A 21,933-nucleotide genomic window follows, 5' to 3' on the forward strand; every position below is an offset into this window, starting at 1 on the left:
TCGAGCAGCTATATTCAGCGGCATCGGGTACTTTCGTGATCCCCAGTCTCGCATAGTGGTTTCGAGTTGATACGCTTGAGCGAGCCGTACGTCATTCTCCAACTCAACCTCAGTTGCCAATATCGATATATTCGCCAAAAAAGAAAGTACAGGCTGAGGGCAGCCAGTCAGTTCGCGAAAGGACGGCCCAGGTATCTCAGCTTCCTCATGCTGCTGATACAAGATGAAAGATTCGGGTGCGAGGGGCTTCCGGCGCCGCAAGAGAGACATGATGATATCAATCATGGCAAATCGCTGCACTAAGAAGCGAGAATAGAATCCGTCAGGCATCTTGTCGATATATCGTAGTTCAACCACCAGCTTGAATGCATTTCGAAGATGTGTGTCCGTCGTGAGGCTACCAGTCATAACCTCCGAAGCGATGTGAATGAGATATGCTGCAAGGGTAACTTCTCTCAGGGATAAGACTGAAAACGCATGATTCTCTATTGATAAAGACAACTCTTCCGTAGTATTGAAAGTCGGAGAAATCGTTCCATACTCCGCAACGATCTCAAAGCTTGTGACCGACGCTCTTCCAGAGTTTTCAGGTCACCTCTGCAATAGTTGTACATATTTGCAGCTGACACATACAAGAACGTATGTAAGAGTAGCGGATATGAGATGGAGATTCTGCAAAGCTCACGAAACGGATTTCCAGGACTATCAAGAGCTGGAATCCGAGGAGAAGCATCGGTCAGAACTGACAAGACACAATGTTAATTTTAGTAAATGGACGACGGAGTTTAAAAAAGCTTACAGTAGTTGAATGCGATTTCCTCAGTGCAAGCGGGAAGGCTTGGTGTTGGCGGTGCTAAGCTGTGCTCAAAGGTCTTGGTGGTACCAAATACGGTATCGTTACCTGATTTTGATCTCTCGACTTCATGTTCGCTTTCGATGATCTCTAACAAAGCGTCTCCATCACTTGGGACAGAGTCCAACTGGATACTTGTCGGGTCTGGTATCAATTGCCCGCTTATGCTGTCGCCTATAGCAGGTACATGATCCTCGTATTGGGCGGATAATGTCGTGAGGTCCTGATCCATCACAAATGCGTTGAGCCAGTTGCTGTCAAACTGCACATTTGGAAGGTCGTCGAAATATAAGCTCATGTCGCTGTTCCCTCGAGTCAAACCTTCTAGATCCTGCAGTGAAGGCATTTGCTGGTGTGTAGTGGCAGGACTAATGGAGGTCAGGCGTATGCAAAGCATCTAGAGTTGGTACAGATCTAGAACAAACCCCATCTCGATGTTCAATCTATCCCGAACGTAACTGGTTGTCGTTATCGTAAGACGCCGTGCCCAAGTTTGAGCTTTGACCTTGATCGAGAGTCTGGGCCTCGTTTTGGCATTTGTTCAAGACCTGGCCGCTGTTATCGCTTTGATGTGCATCTTGCCATCGGCCACGCTTACGCTGTTGTCGACCCCTATTCTGGGCCGGTCTTTGCCTCTCGTCTGGAATAACCCTTTTGGTACCTGCGTTGAACGAAACATCAGGAACAACAAACACATCGCCAACGGGCGCCCAACGGAATTCGTTTGTGTAGTCGCAAGTGCGGCCTGACTTTTGGCAGAGTGTACAGACAGGCCGCTTCTCATCGCATTTTCTATGACGCTTCCTGTAACTCAGGCAACCTAGTGAACCGATTAGCCAGGTCACGATGTGTGCAAATGAGACAAAAACAAGGGAACGCTGCCTCAAATAACAGGTCATATAACTGAGATTGAGTGAGGGGGATAGCAAAAGTAAAACAAGGATATATATATATATCCTTCTTGTTGAACGCACCTTGTCGTGAGCGAATTTCAGGTCGCTGCATGATAAGACTGCTCTGCAAACAAACGGATTGGGAAAGGTGAGTGGAATTGAAGTTACGGATGAGTGAAGGGCGTTGCGGGGTAAAGAAAGTGACCCGGGATCCCAAAAAGAGTATAACGTAAGAATTCACTAATGCGGTTGGTGTACTCCGTAGATATCACGGTATCTAGTGGCTGCGCTGTCTAAAACTTACGGTAGAGATTGGCGAGAATATGCAATTTATTTAGTTCGCTACAACATAGCAGAGCCCAGCGTCGTGCAATAACCGATTATATAAAACGGCAGCTACAGCTTTTGAGTCTGCAATGGCGACAGCCGCTGAACAATGGTCGAAAAATAACTGACCTCTGAACAACCAGAGTCTTAGTGCTGCTCATACACTGTTAACACACTGAACTCATAGAATCATAAACAGAACTGTACTACTAATGATTCCATATCAATCTTTTACCAAGTTTAACATATCCCATAACAGAATCCATTCAGAACTGCCAACAACGATTGCAGAGCCTTCACCAAATTGTTATCTTTTAAATACAGCTTGCGGTGTGTTCACGTGCACCAGTGTTGCCTCGGTAGTCGGCTAATTAATGCACCACCTTGCACGCCAACAACTTGAGCTGCTGACCCGGCATTGAGTCCCTAGTCGCGCTCCGTACCAAGTTTTCGTATCAGCCTTAAAGTTAGTTTTGCCCACTAGTGGCTGCTTCCGAACTCGCAGTCTCTCTACCTTGTCGAATTGTTGTTGCGCTCGAGCCTCGGGTAGATTCCGTGTCGCAAGCTAGACCTAATTTTGAAAAGCGAACTAAGTGGTAGCCTCTTAATGATTTTCGTTCCGCCTGTTTTGCGCATATTACTTTCCACTGCGTCATCATGAGAAGCCATGATCTGATTCCAGTGGCTTCGCTGTTTATATGCTGCGGGATTCCTTCTTGGGTGCAGGGAAGTGATGATTGCTTTGACCTCTTGACAGCCTTTGCCCTATCGCGCAATATAAAACAGCATTCATTTCCAACAACTTTTCACTTTGACCTTATTGTTTAATATATGAGTTGAAATCTGCACTGAAACTTGAATCACTCAACATGGAGGCCAAACAATACAGCAGACCCTCGCAAAAACAAAAGCCACAGCGGCCTACCAACCTGGTGTTAGCACTTCGAGCACTCGTTCTTGGAGTCACAATTGCCGGGATCGTCGTCTCCTCTATCCCTGCCCCGAAGAACTTTATTGCAATTGGAATACTGGGACCAGCTGTAAGTGGGCATATCATATCAACATGCTGACCTCCATGTATTGACGAATTAGTTCGTCACGACTTTCTGCTGGTCGGCTATAGAAATTCTCTACCCTTTGGTCAGAATCTTCCCGCCAGCCTATGTATCATTCCGCATTCTTGTCGACTGCGTCATTGTAATCGGATCAATAATCTGCCTGATCTGCTTTGGTCTATTCCGGGATTGGTGGCCCGGGGGTAGCGCTCTCAGTTCAGAAGACGCGCCTTTGGCTCGAGAGACACTATTCCAAGCAGCTCTGGGACTCGCCTGCGCCTCAACGTAAGTTTTGCATCAATCCATCAGAAAAAAATTTACTTAATGTCTACTTAGAGTTCTCCAGATTGTAATCTGCATTACTCAACTTTTGGAAAAATAGCCTGTAGCCAAGGATTGACAGGATGATCAGGTTGGCTACAGACGTGCAGATGATTATTGTGCTAGAGCCCTGCTTTGTACAGTACTCCTTGAGTACGAGTCCCGCTGGTCGAAGGCTTTTTGTAGAATAAATAGTTTCCATATGTGTTCCAACCTTTAGCCAACCTACACACTATAGATTAATCAAGCGACATATATGTCTAGGTTAAGCACGGATCTGCATTGATTGAGCAACCTGTATTGTCACCTGCGAACCGGTCACATGACGTAAACAGTCCCTCGATCCTCTAGGTTCTCTTTACTAGAATAAGCTTACAGCCACAGATCTTAACTATAAATAACACTTCTAGCCTATAACTTAGATATTAATACTATAATAACTAACTAATAGCTATAGTAAAATACTAATATTATTAAAACCTAAAAGATAACTTATTTGCCTGCTATTATGGGTTATAAGAAGGTGTCCCTCGATCCTCGCTAGTCAATAGGGGGCACGCCCTGGCAAGTAAACCTTGATATGGTGCATGCAGATACTTGTGTAGGAAAAGTCAGATCAAGGTTTCAATCAGGCTTCGCTGTAATCTAAACTCTCACTTTCTTATTGTTCTGTATGGCTGAGCCAGAAACATGCGTAACTATGGATGACGGCCGGCGGCCTATAAGGTTAAGCTTTAGGCTGGAAACTCTCTTTAATATTAGAGTTTTCAAGCAGCTTCGAGTTGGAAGTAGGCCGCGAGTTAGCTTTCAGCCTTCCAATTATAAGAGTGAGTTCCTTGCTCCCTTGCATCCGTCTTCACTTTCTTCTGCACTTCAATCTTCACCCGTCGACATCACGACATCGCTATGTCTTCTGAATCCAACACTCACCATTCCCAAAAAGCAGATCATGTCATCCACAGAACCCGTCGACGTTTGATGGCCACGGTTGCCAAGGAATATGATCGTGTCGTCGCAGCAGATCCGGCGCTAGACTTACCAGGACCCTTCACAGACAGGGACCAGATCCTCCATCAGCTGCGTGCGCTTAAGGAAAAAGAGCACCGGGAGATTACTTACGCACGATTTTCTCGAGAGCCTTTGTACTGCATATTTCCAGCCCGTCAAGATAGCGTAGAGTGGTACCTTGACTACTATGGTGCTCAACATTTCATCGACTGTCATAACAAGTCTGTCGCGATGTATCTCTGTTATCCAGACAGGAATCAGATACAGCTGCTGGCGGTGTCTTGAACTCTCTCGACCCCTGGCTTTACCGTCATTGGTTCAAGCCATATGATTCTGATATAGAGCATGGTCGCTACATTGCGAAATCTATCACGTTTAGGCATCATACTAGAGACATTGAACCAACGCTCGCGGATGTCTCGGAATTTCATCAGAAGCTCATCCAAAGTTTCTCGTCTGATATTTCTAGAGGCGTCGCACCTGAGATGCTTCAGAAACTATTTGTTCCACCTTTCCCTACACCATTGGGACAGCTACAAGAGGATTTGCATATGACGTTGAGCAGAACCCACGCGATCCATCCTCTATTCAAGTCCCTCTTCATGGTCTTCCATCAAACGAAAGTGTCAAGAAGAGAACGTTTTACAGTTGAAGAGATTGATAACCTTCCTGTATCTCTGGTATCTACTGGAACTACAGAAGGTCTCAGTAGGCCCATATCATTCCACAGTTTGTGTTGCAACGGACAGACTTTCGCTGATCACATGGCATCTGGCAGCTCTGTCCGCAGTGTGAGAACGAGCCTCAAGTCAGCGATAAGATTTATTATGGACTTGGAAAAGCGAGAAGAGGGATTCTGGAGAGGAAGACTGAGCCCGCCGCTCGCTGACCACTCAGTAGACATTGAACAAGAAGTTCGAGAGCTTGGATGGGATGTCGCGACGCATGGAAAGTTACCACTGGATATACCATCCTCGAAATGGGTGAAAAGACGCAAATACACAGAGTGGACCGGACCAGGAGCTCTGCACCACCTTAACCTAGTACATGTCATGATGCGATTCAGGAGGTTTTCATCCAACTATATCCTGGAAGACGATTGGTGGTGGTGGAAAGTGGACAACGAACCACCAGGGACTGGGGTTATAGAGTTGATAGATAAGGTGGTATCTGTTTTAACTACGCCTTGGAAAGTTACCCCCTACATTTTCTTGATAGGAAATCTGAGCCTTTTGTATGGGGGCTATTTATTATTGGCCTGGAAGACATCTACTTAACACAAAGAGGGCTAGGACCCGGGTTCAACGAGCACTTTAAATCGAGGCTCTAGCATAATTGCCACCTCCATATCGGAAGGCAACCTGCTTATGCAGCTTATGACAACGACTTTGGTATATTATATTTCTCCGATAAATAAACCACTGCATTTCGAATCGGCGACGGCATAGCGATGTGCATAGTAATCAAGGCCCATGCAGACCTTTGCAGGGTCGACGCCGGTGTAGTATGGTTGCAGTGACCGGTTGGCAATCTCGGGGATGTTTGTGTAGCCAAGGGTGACGCGTCAAATCTGCGTAACATCCTCATCCCAAGGCCCATGAAGATCATATGTCATGATTCCCCACGTACTCAACATGTTGATCTATCTCCTTCGGTTTGAACCACAGTAAGGACTAGCAGCTGGTGGAGATAGCGATACTGACTCCATACTTGGACCGAAATGAAGCCCGCATATCCTTAAGGAGTGGCACCTAGGAGTCTGTATCCTCCTTGCGGCCGCCTCGTATAGGGGCTCCTGGCCTTGGTGATCTAGTTAGTGGGTCGCCCATGAGTCGATCAACGGAAACAAAGTATAACTTGCTACTCCGACTTAAGATCAATGCCCTGAAAGCCGTGTTCATCAAGTAAACTGGTTAAAGACTTCATAAACCTTGCCCTACGCGCAGAGCTGGCAGGAAAGTCACTAAAGGTAGTCCTCATTGTCTAAGTTGTGGGTTAAAAGTGTTATTTGCAGTTGAGACTTGTGGCTGTGAGCTTATTCCGGCAGAGAGAACCTAGAGTCCTTTCTTCTTGAGACCTGTGAACTCCTTGTAGAGCTTCACATCGTCTTCATGCCACGGCTTGACCGTAAGCGTGTCTGGATCTATAGTAGCAAACGAGCCGTACAAGTGGGTGAGGCCATCGGTGCGTATTTGCTTGGGCATGATGCGGTTGCACTGCCGTTCGCGCACATTGGCAAACTGGTAGTAACCAATGTTCCTCGTAGAGGCTGAGCGTCCGCCGCAAGATGGTGGTCTGATCTTTTTGCATCTGCCAAAACCATTTTGGCAAGAGTTGCCCGCGTACCAGGTCGACAAAAGTCGTCCTCAACGACACAGTAGCTGTACGCACTGCAACATAATTTGAGTGGACATTTGACCTTTCCGCCGAGGCTACCTTTGCTTCAAGCTGCCATCCGTCGCATCGCAACTAGAAACTGAGACCTTGGAGCCTTAGACTTTTTCTCCGTAGCCGCATTGCCCCTTCCTGCTGCAGCAGCTGCCACCAGGACAGGATGCCATAAAGTCGAATCGCCGCTTCGATTGGCGACGTTGCATCCATCCAAATTTGTCTGCAGCCCTAGAAGTCAGTGTCTTGCAGTCTTCGATTGCTGCAGTAGAGCTTTCGTTCCCGTTACTCGCCGTGACAGCGCGTACGATATACGGTTCTTTAGCGGGCTTGTCTTCCTTTTGTTCCTCCAAAGAATCTTGAGCAAGTCCGAGACTCGGCAATAGTGGGACCTCGGGTAGAGCCAGCGAATTTTGGTGTAAGCCAAAACTGCCGAGAGCCCCAAAGGTATGTTGGTTGAGTAGACAAACCTTTTGCCCCTGTTCTCCCGCAGCGCCAAGGTGGCGCAAGATGTCTATTTAAGATGCTTACTGGTCCCGGCGCAAATGGACTTTGGACTTCTCGCTTATCCTTTTATCCCAGCCCTCGCTTCCATCCACATCCGTGCGCATACTATTTTCTTTTCCCATGACTGTCAAACTTACCGCTCTCCTCACCGAAGTCCTCGGCAATTATCATGTATTGAATCTTATGAACTTGATCAGCCCTGTATTCTCTCAGCTATCGAACCTTCCAGTCGCCCGGATGTGACTCAGTCAACAAAACCTTCGACAGTTTAACCATGACGATCAGTCAGGTCGACTGGGCAAAGCCGAATGGGACAAAATGGAACTACTAATCGCGTAATTGGCAAATGTTATACCAACTATGGGTAATCTCAAGTCATTCTCCCTTGTGAGACATCATCGAACTATGAAAAACTCTCTCAAGCCCTGGTCAGAAGCTCAACTTTACAAGACTACGAGGTTAACAATTTCTTCCTTACTCAAGAGCCTTCCTGAAAGTTGCATTAGTCTGGAACTTGCGGTGGGAGACACAAATGATAGCAATCCCGACCCAGACCCCACGCATCTGTGCGAGGATCTACGACGCCTATTACCACGATTGCAGCACGTTTATATCAATTTAGACCCTGTGTGCAATACAATGCTAGGCACTTGGGACAAAGATAAGGTCTTCCATCCCATCCGCCTACCGCACCTAAGCAGTCTCCACTTGGTTTGCATTGAGAATAATGAGTGGGCAGATTTGCATCAGCCTCGGCCTTTATCAACCTGGCACTCGGTGGTCCATGGGTTACAACAGGTAGCCAAGCTACCGGAAACATCATCCGCCTCCAAGATTACAGTTTTGGGAGTCTCACCATCAGGTGGCGAGTCTGACAAGTCCATATATCGGACTTTCCTGCGCTGTAACATAGGAAAAGAGGTCCGTGACACCAAAACATGGGCATTCCCGGTGACATGGCTGGCGGGGGACACAGTCACACTCCGGCTCACTATATCCGGATGAGAAATGGGGAGGGATTTGTAGTCCTGGACAAGAGAGACTATATCGATATAGCTGGGGGGCGGCCATGGCGAACGCTGACTACAGGCGCAAGATTACCTACAGCATGGACTAGTGGCAAACCACTGATGTTAGATCATGGGATCTTCGAATACGCAGAGTGGCCCAACATGTACCCCGAAATGCATCCTATGCTGATACGCAATGAAAGGCTGGCTGGGCAGTGTCTTGTTGATGTTGACGAGCGTCAGGGGTATGATAATACGGCAAGTTTGGTGGAACAAACACCGGAAGGCTTTGTTCGGTATGGCGGACCTGTGTCCCGGAATTGGCAGCTGTATAGAGAAGATGAGGAAGGCCCAGAAGGCTGGAACCCTGGTGCACCAAACGGACCAGTGGGCTAAGGCGCATCTAGCTATCATTAATCCATTCACTTAGTTACTCACTTCATCATGGCCAAATTGAATTTAGCTCTGTCATTTGGCTATTGTTTCTTCTTTCTTTACAGCCCAAGATGCAGCTGCAAAAGTAATCCCTCGCCAGTTCAAGAATAAGCCTGCCCTTAAGGAGCAGCCAATTAAGCTGATGGGCCTGTCGCCTAAGTACCCAAGGCACCAAGATACGTCCAAGTACCGCAGTTTCTGGGCCTCAGGGGGCAAGAAGACACCAAATCATAATATAAGGTGTTGAATAAACTTAGTGAAGAGTTCCCTAAGCTTAGGCTAAATTTACCTAAACTTTCACCACTTAGGGTCAAGGCCCTGAGTTTTCTTTCCTCCCCTAGCTGGCATAACAATGACGGCTCAATTCCTCGCCAAGACATGATGATGGGGTTAACATGCGACGAAACCCGAGATCGAGTGGTCTGCACAGGAGATGGTTTCGGGTTTGCTGTCGATGTTCTTATGAGCGTCACAGTCAAGAACCTGTGCTGGTTCACGGTGGGTGGCAAAAGGCCCAAGTCAGACTGTGGCCGGATCTTGAGACGCATGATTGATGAGTGTGATACTAGCGACGTGAGGGTTAAGAAACATGGCATGATGAGTAGCAATGTAGATTGGGAGTTTGATCCTAACTACCGTAGCTGGTGGTCTAAGAACCAATGTTCAGCATAGCCTTGTGTTATGTAGTGATAGGACATCGTATAGTCGCTATCTTTGTCAGCAGCTTGATGTCGTGGAATTGCTCTTCAGTCCCTCCATATACTGCAAAGATTGCACTGTCTTGCGCACTTGTCCATGCGCTTCCAGGCACCTCAATTTCGACATATGAGTTCCTGATTGTGGCGCAAATCGCAATGTGACAAAGCGTTACTATATGAAATTCTGGAATAAGATCGTAGTAGTTGGATCTCTCCAATGCCTCGACCAAGACGCCTGGCATTGTTCTTCTGACTAGCAGCTACTGGGAAACAGCAGAGTGTTATTGCTCGTCACGATTTCAATACAAATATATGGCACTACTGAAAGTACTAGATTTAGGGCGCGCGAGGTGGTAACAGTGCTTTGCTTTACTACATCGTTGGTCTTCGCACCCACCACTTACTTTCTTCACTGGGTCGCACTATACTGGGTTGTTAATGCTGAGCTTGTGCCTAACAAGGATGTTTATAATTCATAGAAGTTATTCTATGATAGGAATATTTATTCCTCACTTTCAGCCTCACGCTCTTCAATTCCGTCATCATCCATCTTCAAAGTGTAAGCTCTACCATATGCATTCTGAGGATCTCTCTTCTTGAAGCCATCATCCTTCATCTTGAGGGTGTAGAACTTCCTGTAGGCATCCTGAGGGTCACGCTTCTCGAAACCATCGTCCTTCATCTTCAGAGTATACGCCTTGCCATACGTATTTCTCTGAGGTTCACGCTTGTCAAGATCGTCTTCCAGGATGTACTTGACGCCGTAGCCAGGAGGCGTACGCTTGTCAAGGTCATCCTCTAAGATGTACTTGTTTCCATAAGTAGGAGGTGAAACAGGATTCGCCTCTCTCTCAGTAATTGCATTGCCTAAACTAGAGGTTAACTTTTATTGCCTGCCAGGTATAGTAAAACGTACCAGGAAGAGGGCTTGCAACTGCAAAGCTGCAAAGTGCGGCGGTGCTGAGGATCTGAGATAACTTCATTGTGGCTCGGTTTGCTATTGGGAACTGCTGTACTGTGAGACTTATTTCTTCTTCCACTGGATCTTGCAAAGGATGATTTCATCATTAAATACATCATCTATCATCTGCTATTTCGCACACCTCGTATATTTGTTCAAATCGGTCACTACTTGGAAGGGAAGGTCTTTTTGCTGCGGGGTAGATAAGGTTCACATATCCAACGAAATGCATCAATTAGTGTGCATCAACAGAAGTTCTTGTGATGATGCGTCACTGCATATCTCGTTTTGGTGTAGGATGGTGATGCCAGAGTCCAAAAACATCGCATCAAGAGAAGGCGTCTTACCGGAACTCGGCATCTGTCTTCAAAAGTACCCACTTTGACATCCTCTTCGGAAACCCGAGATCTATCTCGGATTGCTGTGCCGGATTGATCGGCATCCTGCATCAAAAGTACCTTTGATATTCTGCTTGGGGAAGGTGGTTTTGTTTTGGCCCCCAGATTTGGTGATGATAATGAAATGCGACAAGACATCAGTAATAAAGCACTCCCATTGCTCGAGTTTACAATTCATCTTCCATAGCATTTAGGCTTTAATCTTTTGCAAACCTGGGAGTCATTGGACTTATTTCCACCTCCTCAGTCTGCTTGCCAACGGGATCTATGAACATAGCCAAAATCATGTCATTCAAAGAGGACAGAGGCTCCGATGAGAGTCTTCTAGGCAGTGACAGAGAGAGCGATGAGATCGAGTGGACTCGACCAAGCCAGCGACAGAGTTGGAGAAAGCATGCTTTGGTCGGTCTCAACCTTCTTCTCTTTCTGATATCTCTCGGTCTTTTCGGTGCTGCTTCCTTCCGACTTACCTCAGAATCCGAGATGGATTACATCCGCAAGACGTCCTTTTACTGTGAGTTTGCCTTCAGTCGCCTTGATGTCAACACTTAATTGACTTCTATTGAAGCTCCTGTCCTGGACTCAATCAACTTCAAGATGAGGCCTATTGAAACAGAGGGTGGCTTATTTGAAGCCAAGAATCCGTCCAAGTGGCGCAACTCCCTCAAGCCTGATCCGGTGGTTGATGAAGCGTGGGAGGATCTTGAGATCATTCGTGTCTTCCCTATCACCGAGGCTGAGGTTCGTCGACTGGGCAAAGACCCGGAGCTCCTTGTCAAGTTCCCCCAAGAGTATGGTCTTGGTGATAATGCTTACATGGCCCAAATCGACATGTTCCATCAGATCCACTGCCTCAACCTTCTTCGGCATCTAGCTTGGGCTGAGTACAACCGCAATGGCACGGCAAAGAAGCCCTTCAGCGACTTGCATTGGATCCATGTAAGCCATTGCACAGACATCTTGATGCAGAATCTCATGTGTAATGGAAACTTGGACATCATCACCTTCAACTGGGTTGAGACTCAGTCGAATCCATTCCCAGACTTTGCTGTCAATCATCAGTGTCGGGATTTTGATGCGATATATGAGTGGCAGGACAAGCATTCAGTGCCAAAGGAATGGGGACGGAATGTCACTCGGCCGGCTGGTGCAAAGCAAATTCCAATTAGTGAAGAGTACTATCGTATATATGGGATCGAGAAGCCCCAGGTATCTACAACACCATAGTCACAACAGAATATCCAACCCCAACTTGATTGAGATCTTCTTAGAGACTCGAGACCCTCTTGACCACCTGAGCATCGAGAAATATTACCGGGGAGACCCTTGGTGCATGGCTTAATCCCTGAGATATGAGGCCCAATTGTTCATCGACATCCGCTCCGCTTCGACCTCAAACAGACCTTTCGGTGTCTCCCATTCTTTGGCGAAGAACCTGACACAAATTTGCAACATCCAATCCTCCTCTCACATTTCTCTTCAATGAGAATTGCCACCGCATGTGCAGTGTTGTACGTGATATCTGGAGCAGAACGATATGGTCCGACCCCCAGTCTACAACCACCATAGATAGCGGCAAGCCTCGTGTCTCCTATGTTCATCTTGGCCTTCGTCATGTGAGAGATGAGCACCTGGCAGTCTGACTGACGCGCGAGATAGTTGGCACGGTCGCAGTTTATCTTGAACGTAGCACGTTTGACAAGGTTCTCGTCCGGGGTCGCGTCCACAATCGCCTTGATGAGGTCTAAATGGGTATCGTCGCTGCTAGTACTCGCGTAGAAGGCAACGGCTTCAGCCGTAAATCTCGCAGAGAAGATAACAGAAAATCTTCCACATCATGGTCAAACGCACATAAACAAAAGCACTATTGTTACTTGCGGTTTGGCGATGACATGTTAGAGAGAGGGATATATACTAAGGTTGACAAGTATTAAACATTTAAAGCCTATCTGTATTAAGATCGGGGTTATCTTATCTAAGACTGTTTCTTATAATCGCTACATTCAACAACGTTAGCAGGGTTTACACAAAGCCTACCGTGCCATCTTTGCATTAATGCCTGAATAGTGTGAGACTTTGTTGGTCCTCATTGTGTGTTGGTTCTGATTTCTGTGTTCTAGCCGCCCTCAGACTTCGTCCAATTGGCTGGGTTAGACACGTGCCATCCTCAAATGCCGACACATCTAAAATATCGGCATTTTGAGCATGTTTTCTCAAGTGATCGATGCTCTTTGACGTTGGCTTTCGTGAATGAGCAAGGGCATATCCTCGTATTTCATGCTATGACACTATGAGTTGTAGACAGGCCGCTAAACATTCAATGAATCCTTTTCAAAAGGTCCAACTAGTCTTTCAGCCTACCCTGCTCAATCACACCACCTCGTCTTCTCGTCTCCGTCTTCTTCTCCACATCTTCAGTCTCGAGAGTCCATCCATTCAGTGTCAAAGATGATCTTGAGGACCTCCGGGTGCCCGTCTGTACTACTAGACGCTCGATAGAGCTCCAGAGCCTCTGCCCATAGCCCTGGCTCGTTTGTCTTTGCTTCAACTGCATCTTCCCTGATTTGATCAAGTATCGTGATATCAGGATTCGGGCCTTCGCCAATGATGACACCGTTTTCTACCCCTCCCTCGATGCAGTAGCGAGCCCAAATCGCGTCTCCATATCGTTGCTCTCGAATTGATTCCATATACATAGTTTTCCATGGCTCGACAAATGTTACCATTGTCTGAGTCAGTACTTCATGAATGGAAATGTCAATGAATAGCTCCTCGACTGGGTGCATGATACCAGGGTCGCTCATTTTGAGGCTGTTTTATGTCAACATGACACAAAATCTAAGGAAGGGTTGGTCCCTACGATGATGAATCCGGTCCAACTCGATATCAACTGATGCGATAAGAAAGGATAATGAGGTTTATAAAATGTGAGACCGAACCATAGGGAGAAGGACAACGATGGATTCGGAGGGGCGCGCCTGTTGCTTTTATCTTAGGGGCAATCAGGCAACGGGCTGCAGTTGGCGAACTGGTAGGGTTCGTATTGTAATTGGGCTACCCACCTTAACACACCATACCTTGCTTGCCACAGCTCTCTAAGGGTCACGGCGTAAACGCATACTTAGGCGCCTATGCGTGAGATGGGAAAAGATTGGCGAATAACCATACAGCGTATGAGCAAGTTTTAAAGTCCTGGAATACAGTACCTCTTGCTGCAAAATAAGTCTATTTATGTACTGGATGTCCCTTTTGTTATCGGCGGGGTATTCCCTGCACCGAAATTTATGTGCCAGTGGAGACGTAAAGATAATATAGATAAAGGCTTTGTGGCTTATTTATTATGTATAAAGTTTATGGTGAGTGCAAAACACAGCTCATTTTGCTCGTAGAGGTTTCTATCCTGAAAAGGGAATGCTACATTCCGCTTGCTAATTACAATGCAATCTGAACTGTCTTTGACATGCTAGGAGTGCCCTGCGGCGACATGACAAAGAGATAGTAATAGCCAGGCAGAAGGATACCATTATCCTTGGGTAGCTTGACAGTGTACTGGTTGCCCTTGACTTGGAAGTCGGTGAGAGGGACACGCCTCTGGTCACTGTTGACGGAGTGTGTAGCACTTCCCATACGAACAAGAGACATCTTGACCTTGCCAGAAGTGTTGGTGACGTTGAACTTGAGAGTGCTACCGGCTTTGACAGGCTTCTGAGCCAGGTTCTGTATGATGGGGCGCTTAGCAATGGAGCCATCCTTGTTGAACAGGTAAGGAGGCTGGAAGATCTCTCCATCAGCGTGATCAGCTGTCTTGTCGCAGCCAGCAGTTGAACCACCAATCTTAGCAACGTAGCAGAGGCCGCCGCCACCGATAAATACCGTGGCATCGGGCAACAGGATAGATACAGAGTGGTAGTTGCGGGGTACAGCGTGAGGCGCAAGCTGAGTCCACTTGTTGGTGGCAGGGTTGTAGAGCTCGGGGACCAGGATACCATCAGTGTTGGTGAAAACCATTGCCTTGCGTTGACCTCCAGTCACAAGAACAGTTCCATCAGGGAGAACGACAGCGTTACCGAAGCCACGAGGGAAGGCCATATCAGCGACACGCTTGACGGAAGCTGGCTTGTAAGGAGCTCCAATGGTGGTGATGTGAGCACGCTTGTTGGCATCGCTTGCAGTGTAGTCCTGGGCACCACCAGCTGACAGAATCTTACCGGCAACGGCATCGTACATGACAAAGATACCGCACATGGCATCAGCGTTATCTCTCTTGCCAGACTTGACAATCGAACCCTTTTGCTTGGTACCATACCAATGCTGTTCCTTGCTAGGGCCGGCTTGGAAGACACTGCCGTCCTTCCAACCAAAGAGCCAAGCGTGGTTATCCTCACGCCAGATACCCTCTCGATCCTTGGTGAGCATGGGCTTGACATCGGCTCCAGGCAGCATGGTCCACTTGTTGGCCTTGGGATCGTAGACCTCACCGTTCTTTCCCTGGCGGGGACCGGAGTAAGCTCCACCAATGGTGAAAACTCGTCCATCAGACAGGATGGTGGAAGTCTGGTAGCCACGAGGCATCTTCATGTCAGGTCCACGGGTGAAAGAGTTGGTCTTGGGGTTGTAAAGAGTCACGGCCTCGGCATCGGAACCACCCTGGATCAAGATGCGTCCATCAGCGAGTTGACTCATTCCGGGGCAGAACATATCGTGGTGAGTATCGGCGACCTCTCGCTGTCCGACGGCACCTGAAGGAAGGTCGAGAACTCCAAACTGGGTACGGCCAGAGGCGCCACCGAAAGCGTCAGCGCCCCAAGATGAGAAGAAAAGAAGCTGCTGCGATTGGGGGAATTGGGGAACAACATAGGCGGCAACGGGGATGACAGGGAGACGGATAAGATCCGACCATTTGCCTTGGGTTGCGGGCTTAGACTCGACTGGGGAGTGAACCACGCTGTATCGCTTGCTCTGCACCCAAAAGAGCGAAGCCTTGGGCTCAGTCTCCTTGATGTGGCAGACCTTGTCCTGCTTATCGTAAACGGCTTTCTTGCATGTCTCGATACCAGAGCAGATATCAGCACACGCAGCAAGAGAAGCGCAGTTCTTGGTCATTCGACTAGTCGGGCCAACGTAGTCACTGTTGTGGCAGACGTTGAAAGTCTTGCCGCCCTTGGCGCGGTAGTTGTTGGTTGGGTTGGGGCAACGAGAGATGAAGACTCCCTCGTTGACGTTCTTGACTCGAATAGTGTCGAACTTGGCGTCTGATGCCCAGTTCATCTTGGCCTCGTTGGCATTGTCCTTGACGTGGCAGATGCGGTTTCGCTTATCGTATACAGCCTTGACGCATCGTGGGTCCTTGCTGCAGATTTCAGCACAGGCATTGGTAGATTTGATGTCTCGAGCGACCTTGAGACTGCCTCCACCATATCGGTAGTCGGTATTGCGGCAAATGGTGTACTCGGTGCCGGTCTTGGAAGTCCATGATGCTTCTTTGGATGGGCACTGCGTGAGAGCAGCGGAAGTGAATGGAGTAATTAGTAGGGCTGCTAGAGCCACGAATGGAAGTTGAACCATGTTGGTTCAGTTGGAGATTTGAAGTATGATATTGATATCGAGGGAGTGATTGTCGTAGTTGTCGAGTCAGCGAAAAAATATTAATCGGATTGTGTAATTATTATAGAGTAGATTATCGAGAACCACGAAAGAAAACGAATGACGATTCAGCAATTAACGAGTGTCTGAACGAAACAAATGTCGAAATAGGAAAAACGAAAGAAAGACTCAGATAGCGAGTGCAGAGAGGAATGGTCCTGTCTGAGGCTAGCAGAAATAAAGCAGACCAGGCAAAGCTTTTATGTTTCAAGCTTAAAAGGTTCCCTCAATGAACCATGCAGCCACGATCTCAGCTGTGGCTATGTTTAGACCGAAAAACCCTGGCCGTATGGATGGAAATATCGTTCACATCTCGTTCCCTGCCCTGTCAATTCTCCCCTATCTGGTGGAGCTACCGGTACCTGACACTAACCTAAGCAAAACTAAACCAAACCAGGCTCTCGGACCCACGCCAAGCCGCTGCCAAGCTGTTTGTGGATGAAAATACGAGGCCTGGAATACTACATAAGCGGTTATGTCCGTTTGTTCAGGGTCCTACGCGCCTGGCAAGACAAAGGGATGGTGCCATTATTGAAGGATGTGCTATAGCCTTAAGACACATGTTAGTTCCCGCTGAGGTTGCTCTGTGCGTGGGTATGTAGCTAAATGGACAGATACAGTTCAACATCCTTGACAGCAAAATGATATCATCCAGTATTATTGACGAAGTGACTGACAAGCACGATCGCGATATGCCACGCTTAATAAATAAACATGCACTGCAAGCTACGTATGTCTCGCGTAGTGTAGTAAATAGTGTTGGTTGACTTGGCAAAGTCATAATGATTCAAAAAAAAAAAAAAAAAAAAAAAAAAAAAAAAAAAAACTCTTATGCATGTGTTGCCAACACTTTATAAACTGTATGCAGTGGTGTGCCTGTAGTTGGTTATTTTCATTTTTGCTTTTCTAGTTACGATCAGACCGATTATAACTGTAGTTCCTTGACAAAAAAAGCCAATTCTGCCAGTTAATTAAAGTAATGACCTATTTTAAAATGAATTTTCTATAGATACTAGAGATTAAATTCAAAACAGTCTGGTCTCTTATTAATATATTATTTTTTCAACGTTGAATGTTCTCCTCTCTTTTAACTTTAGGGTAATGCTCGGTTTGCGGGTCAGCCGGTTTTATCTGGATTCGGCTTACGCAGGCCTAAATCTCCCGGGCCGCGGAGAATCTTCGCCGAATACCGAGGCCACCGACTATCGGAACTTTTATTTTGGGGCAGCCGAGCCCGTTTCCACTGTCACTATTTCCATCACTCAACCCAAGTTCCCTCCACTCGCATCATGTCTCTGCGGCTTCTCAAGCGACCAATTAACATTGGATCAAAAGCTCCGATCTCACAGCTTCGTTTGAAATCCGGCCTGGCGCAAGCGAACAATGATCTTCCCTCGTTCCCCTCTCGGTGGTTCGCTGATCTACAAGCTCAGTTGAAGAAGTTTACCAGCGACAGCTACCCTTCCAGCTGCGTTCAAGAAGCCAAGAGACAATTGGTGTCGAATGACCAAAATTGGCTGCAACTCTTGGCAGGGCAGCAGGGATTCCTTACCGATAAGAAATGGCGAGGTCTTGATAACCACCAGCTCCTTTGGGGTGACATGGTAAGCAGTCCTTTATCAGCGATAGGTGCATGATTTCTGACAATTCTCATCGTTTAGGATAGCATGGTAAGTGGATATCTTTCGCTTCATTCTGGGACAAACCTAACATTTTTAGGGTGGGTAACACAACTTCGTCTAACACTTGGGAGATCTGATCAATCTGATGTATCATAGGCCATGTCAACAATGTGATGTATAACCGCTATGTCGAAACCGGACGGGTGCATTTCATCCGACAGCACAGCTTAGATGCAGCAGAGCATCACAAGGCTCAATGGGATGATCTGGTAACGCCACGTAGCCTTGGTCTCATTCTCAAAAGCATCACAACAGAATACAAATTTGTATGACCCCCCTGTCGGCCCTAGCATCATCAATACTGACCAGCCGCTTCGTTATAGCCTCTTGAATTTCCAGACCACATCACTGTATTGTATAAGCTGGCTGAAGCTCCAACCAATGAGTCAACGTCACTCAAGATGGAAGCTTGGATTCTATCAGAACAATACCGCCGCTTGGCAGCACGATGTATTGACGACACTGCCATCTATGACTACACTACGGCAAAGAAGACAGTCCTGAAGCCGTTCATGGTAGAGAAGTTCCAGCAAACATTCAGCATGCAACAAGCAAACCAGAAGAAGTATACAGAGCAGGCAAAGCAAGCACTTGAGGCTGCCAAAGAGCTTCAGATAAAGTACAAATAGTCATGCGGCTCTTGCCAAAATATTATAGACATTTGGTATGCACTCCACCATACCAATCGAACTCCTTACTTAAGACCCTTCTTATCCTTAACTTGTTGCGCCAAGCGGTTCAAGTCTGCTGGCCACAGTGGGTCCTTTTCAATTCCGTGAACAACCTGGTCAATCAGAGCAATAGCCAGATCATCCAAAACTACGGCTTCAGTGACGCCAGTACCCAAAGCCCGAGAGGCAGCTGCCAAGGCAGTAACGAACATACCACCCTGGACAGGGACAGGCCCGGGCTTAGCTATTACCGCTTCAACCGCACCATCGCTGGCCTTTGCAAATTCTACAACTTGGTTTTCTGCTGTGCCCTAGGATACACGCATGTTAGCAACTGAAACAAACAGTCTGAACATAAAGCCCAATGATCACAATATGCACGTCTTACCCGTATTCGTCTAAACTTGGGAGCAAACCACATAGTCTTGTTGATATCCCGCGGAACTGCCACCGCGCTGAGATACGCTACTCGAAACGGTCGTGCAAGTCCGGACGAGCGCATTGCTTCAAGGCCGAGCATGGTATAATCCTGACAAACCTTGCGCACCTCTTCAGGATCCATTCGAAAGGCGTGAGAGGGTGTCACGCCCACTGTCCAGATACATGCGCCTGCGCCGGCAAAAGCCTCCTTTGCCGCGGATGAGTATGTACCATAATCCGGCACAATGACGTTTTGGAGTTTCGTGGCGGTTTGTTGGAGAGGCCGGCGGGTCACAGCGACAACGCTGGTGACGTCTGAGCGTGCAAGGGCTTGACGAAGGATCCCGGCGCCGATGTAGCCTGTAGCGCCAACGACGATAAGCTTCATGATAGAGATCAACAGAAATACTTTGCGGGCACGAGATTCTAGATGAAATTTGTCTGCTTTCAGATTCAATAGACTTATTGAGTTGATGGTTCTTGGTTGTTTGGCTGAAATCAGTTGCTGACATGCATAATTCCAACTGTCAATCTTGTCCTTGAGTCAGCTGACTTATGCATCAAATGATAAGCATTAATGTCTTGCTGGCTAACAAATGACGTCAACGAGAGATTCAGCCAATCCGACAATTCCAAGTGCTCCTCCGCCAAACCATCCTCTCATTATTTCTCCGCCAGTAGTTTCGAGCTCTGACATCGCAACCACGGTACTTACGAGACTCTTCTGGACTTTAAGAATTATATCTATCCAGTGTTTAAATATCTACCTACATGTTTCCTTCCCAAAAGACTTTAGAGAAACATATCAGACGAAGAATATCTTCATCAAGCAAAACAGCCTGACGAACATGGCATGGTAGGATCTTGTTATGTTGGGAATCAGTAGCCACACCGTTGGCCAACTCGAATACTTCAGTTAGCATATAGCCCAGTACCCGACAGATTCCTTTTACACCATCGTCTCTACAGACCATGGACTTATCCTGGCTTCGAGACTCAAGGAATTGTTGAATCAAAACGCACACGTGAGACATATCAAAGTCTGGAATCGGGTCTTGGTCCGGCTGAGTGAAATGACGATACGCGGCAACGTCTAGACTGATAGGTCTACTCTTCTTCTCATAATCTGGGAACAATGTCTTGGCTATTTCTGCAACGTTGTCACCTCTAAGATGAGGAAAGATAAAATGCTCGAGATAACTGAGGGCCATCTCATTTACGAGATCGAACAGTGGCTGCTTCCATGGATCGATGAAATCATGGATAGTTGGTTCCGCGCCAGGTTGGGAGGCCTGTTCTTCGCAATAACTTCGCAACGCTTCAATGTCTTGTTCTCTTAGGATATAGTCGCTTGGGTCGTAGGGGCCAAGCAACTCAGGTGCTGGCGGTTGGGAAACATGTTGACAGGAGATCATGTCTTTGACTATCTCCATACCCGAGAAATCGACTCCTTCACGCAGTTGGCGCTCAAACCTCTTCCGGGGCGTCATATGTTCTCGCAGTGTTCCTGGAATACCCAAGAAGCTTGTCCTTGTGAATTCGGTACTTGCAGAGAAGAACAGGAATGATCTTGCTGCGGTGCGCGTATCATCGAATCCAAAGCGGCCAAACATGTATTCTCCATGGGGAATATACAACCAGACTCCACACTTTGCGCTGTCTCGCAGGCTTGGTCGTTGGTCCTTCCATCTCTGGACCATTTCTTGCGCAACAGAGCAATCAACAAGACCGAGAGAGTTGGAGTTTGCCAGCACATCATCATCGCCTTCTTCCTGACCCTCACCAATCTCGCCCAAGCAGCGTTCGTCGTAGTAGCTCCAGTCATAACGGTTGATCACAAAAACTCCATCCTGAGAAGTGACGTCGTTGTTCAGCGTGCTTCCATGATCTGGTTCATAGGGTGAGCCAGATATGCGGAGGATCTTATCGACTTCCTGTCTGGGCTCGATGTCCGCGTGGGCCACGAGCCATGCTACTGCATCACCTGTCTCAGAGATAACAAGCTTGTAGACATTCCATATCCCGTTATGTGCGGCAATATTGTAGTTGATGCTGTGAGCTCGGACTGTGCCACCGATGTGCGGCGGAGCAACCGGGAGACCTTGACAGGGAGCAGAGGAGCCGAACCAAATGTTGTGCAAGGAGCCGAAGCAAAGCTGGCCCGAGACGACGGAAAGCGTCGAATGTATTGTTGGATAGTTCGCCATATGAATTACTCAAAGGGCTCACCAATTGATGCGAAGTGTTCAAACTGTAAGCATTGGTAGACTCTGTATTTAACTAGGCACCATGGCGAGACAACGAGCCGTCTGCCTACAGAGAGACTGTTGCCTATCAAGCTTAGACGTTAGGTCATATGTACCCCGCATCTTCCACCAATTAAACAAAGCCTACCTCATCTCGGAATACCCTCCTATCACGGTAGATTACTTAGATGGTAACTCTCTCATTTTAACACTTATCTTAGATCCCAAAGAAATCCTGTGTCGGCGGCGATCCTCTATAGTTGCCTCAGCAGTGACATAAGTTGTCGATCGCGGCCCTGGCCGTGAGCCTTCACAAGTCCGTAAATCCGAAACACTAAAGGCATGGGTCGGCATACAACTGTGATCTTTGACCTTCTTCAACGAGTCAGTTCCCGAGCCGCCTGTGGACCTCATAAG

General features: G+C 47.4%; 6 protein-coding genes across 6 annotated transcripts; 2 read left to right on the forward strand and 4 right to left on the reverse strand.

Moving 5' to 3' along the window:
• Positions 1-9,997: 9,997 nt before the first annotated feature.
• Positions 9,998-10,478, reverse strand: J7337_009170 (uncharacterized protein; the record flags this gene model as incomplete). Its single annotated transcript, XM_044826771.1, has 2 exons — positions 9,998-10,362; positions 10,412-10,478. The coding sequence occupies 2 exons, from the start codon at positions 10,476-10,478 to the stop codon at positions 9,998-10,000; spliced, it is 432 nt and encodes a 143-aa protein (XP_044677365.1).
• A 661-nt stretch (positions 10,479-11,139) lies between these two features.
• Positions 11,140-12,081, forward strand: J7337_009171 (uncharacterized protein; the record flags this gene model as incomplete). The annotated part of the gene is made up of 2 exons (XM_044826772.1): positions 11,140-11,368; positions 11,423-12,081. 2 exons carry the CDS (start codon positions 11,140-11,142, stop codon positions 12,079-12,081), a joined length of 888 nt encoding a protein of 295 aa, XP_044677366.1.
• Positions 12,082-14,286: 2,205 nt separating this feature from the next.
• J7337_009172 (uncharacterized protein) lies at positions 14,287-16,419 on the reverse strand (the record flags this gene model as incomplete). Its single annotated transcript, XM_044826773.1, has 1 exon — positions 14,287-16,419. The coding sequence occupies one exon, from the start codon at positions 16,417-16,419 to the stop codon at positions 14,287-14,289; it is 2,133 nt and encodes a 710-aa protein (XP_044677367.1).
• A 1,367-nt stretch (positions 16,420-17,786) lies between these two features.
• On the forward strand, positions 17,787-18,808 carry J7337_009173 (uncharacterized protein; the record flags this gene model as incomplete). Its single annotated transcript, XM_044826774.1, has 3 exons — positions 17,787-18,101; positions 18,159-18,167; positions 18,503-18,808. The coding sequence occupies 3 exons, from the start codon at positions 17,787-17,789 to the stop codon at positions 18,806-18,808; spliced, it is 630 nt and encodes a 209-aa protein (XP_044677368.1).
• Positions 18,809-18,873: 65 nt separating this feature from the next.
• On the reverse strand, positions 18,874-19,658 carry J7337_009174 (uncharacterized protein; the record flags this gene model as incomplete). Its single annotated transcript, XM_044826775.1, has 2 exons — positions 18,874-19,161; positions 19,239-19,658. 2 exons carry the CDS (start codon positions 19,656-19,658, stop codon positions 18,874-18,876), a joined length of 708 nt encoding a protein of 235 aa, XP_044677369.1.
• A 379-nt stretch (positions 19,659-20,037) lies between these two features.
• J7337_009175 (uncharacterized protein) lies at positions 20,038-21,477 on the reverse strand (the record flags this gene model as incomplete). Its single annotated transcript, XM_044826776.1, has 1 exon — positions 20,038-21,477. One exon carries the CDS (start codon positions 21,475-21,477, stop codon positions 20,038-20,040), a length of 1,440 nt encoding a protein of 479 aa, XP_044677370.1.
• Positions 21,478-21,933: the final 456 nt, after the last annotated feature.

The sequence above is a fragment of the Fusarium musae genome, chromosome 7, assembly GCF_019915245.1.
Source record: "Fusarium musae strain F31 chromosome 7, whole genome shotgun sequence".
NCBI lineage: Eukaryota > Fungi > Ascomycota > Sordariomycetes > Hypocreales > Nectriaceae > Fusarium > Fusarium musae.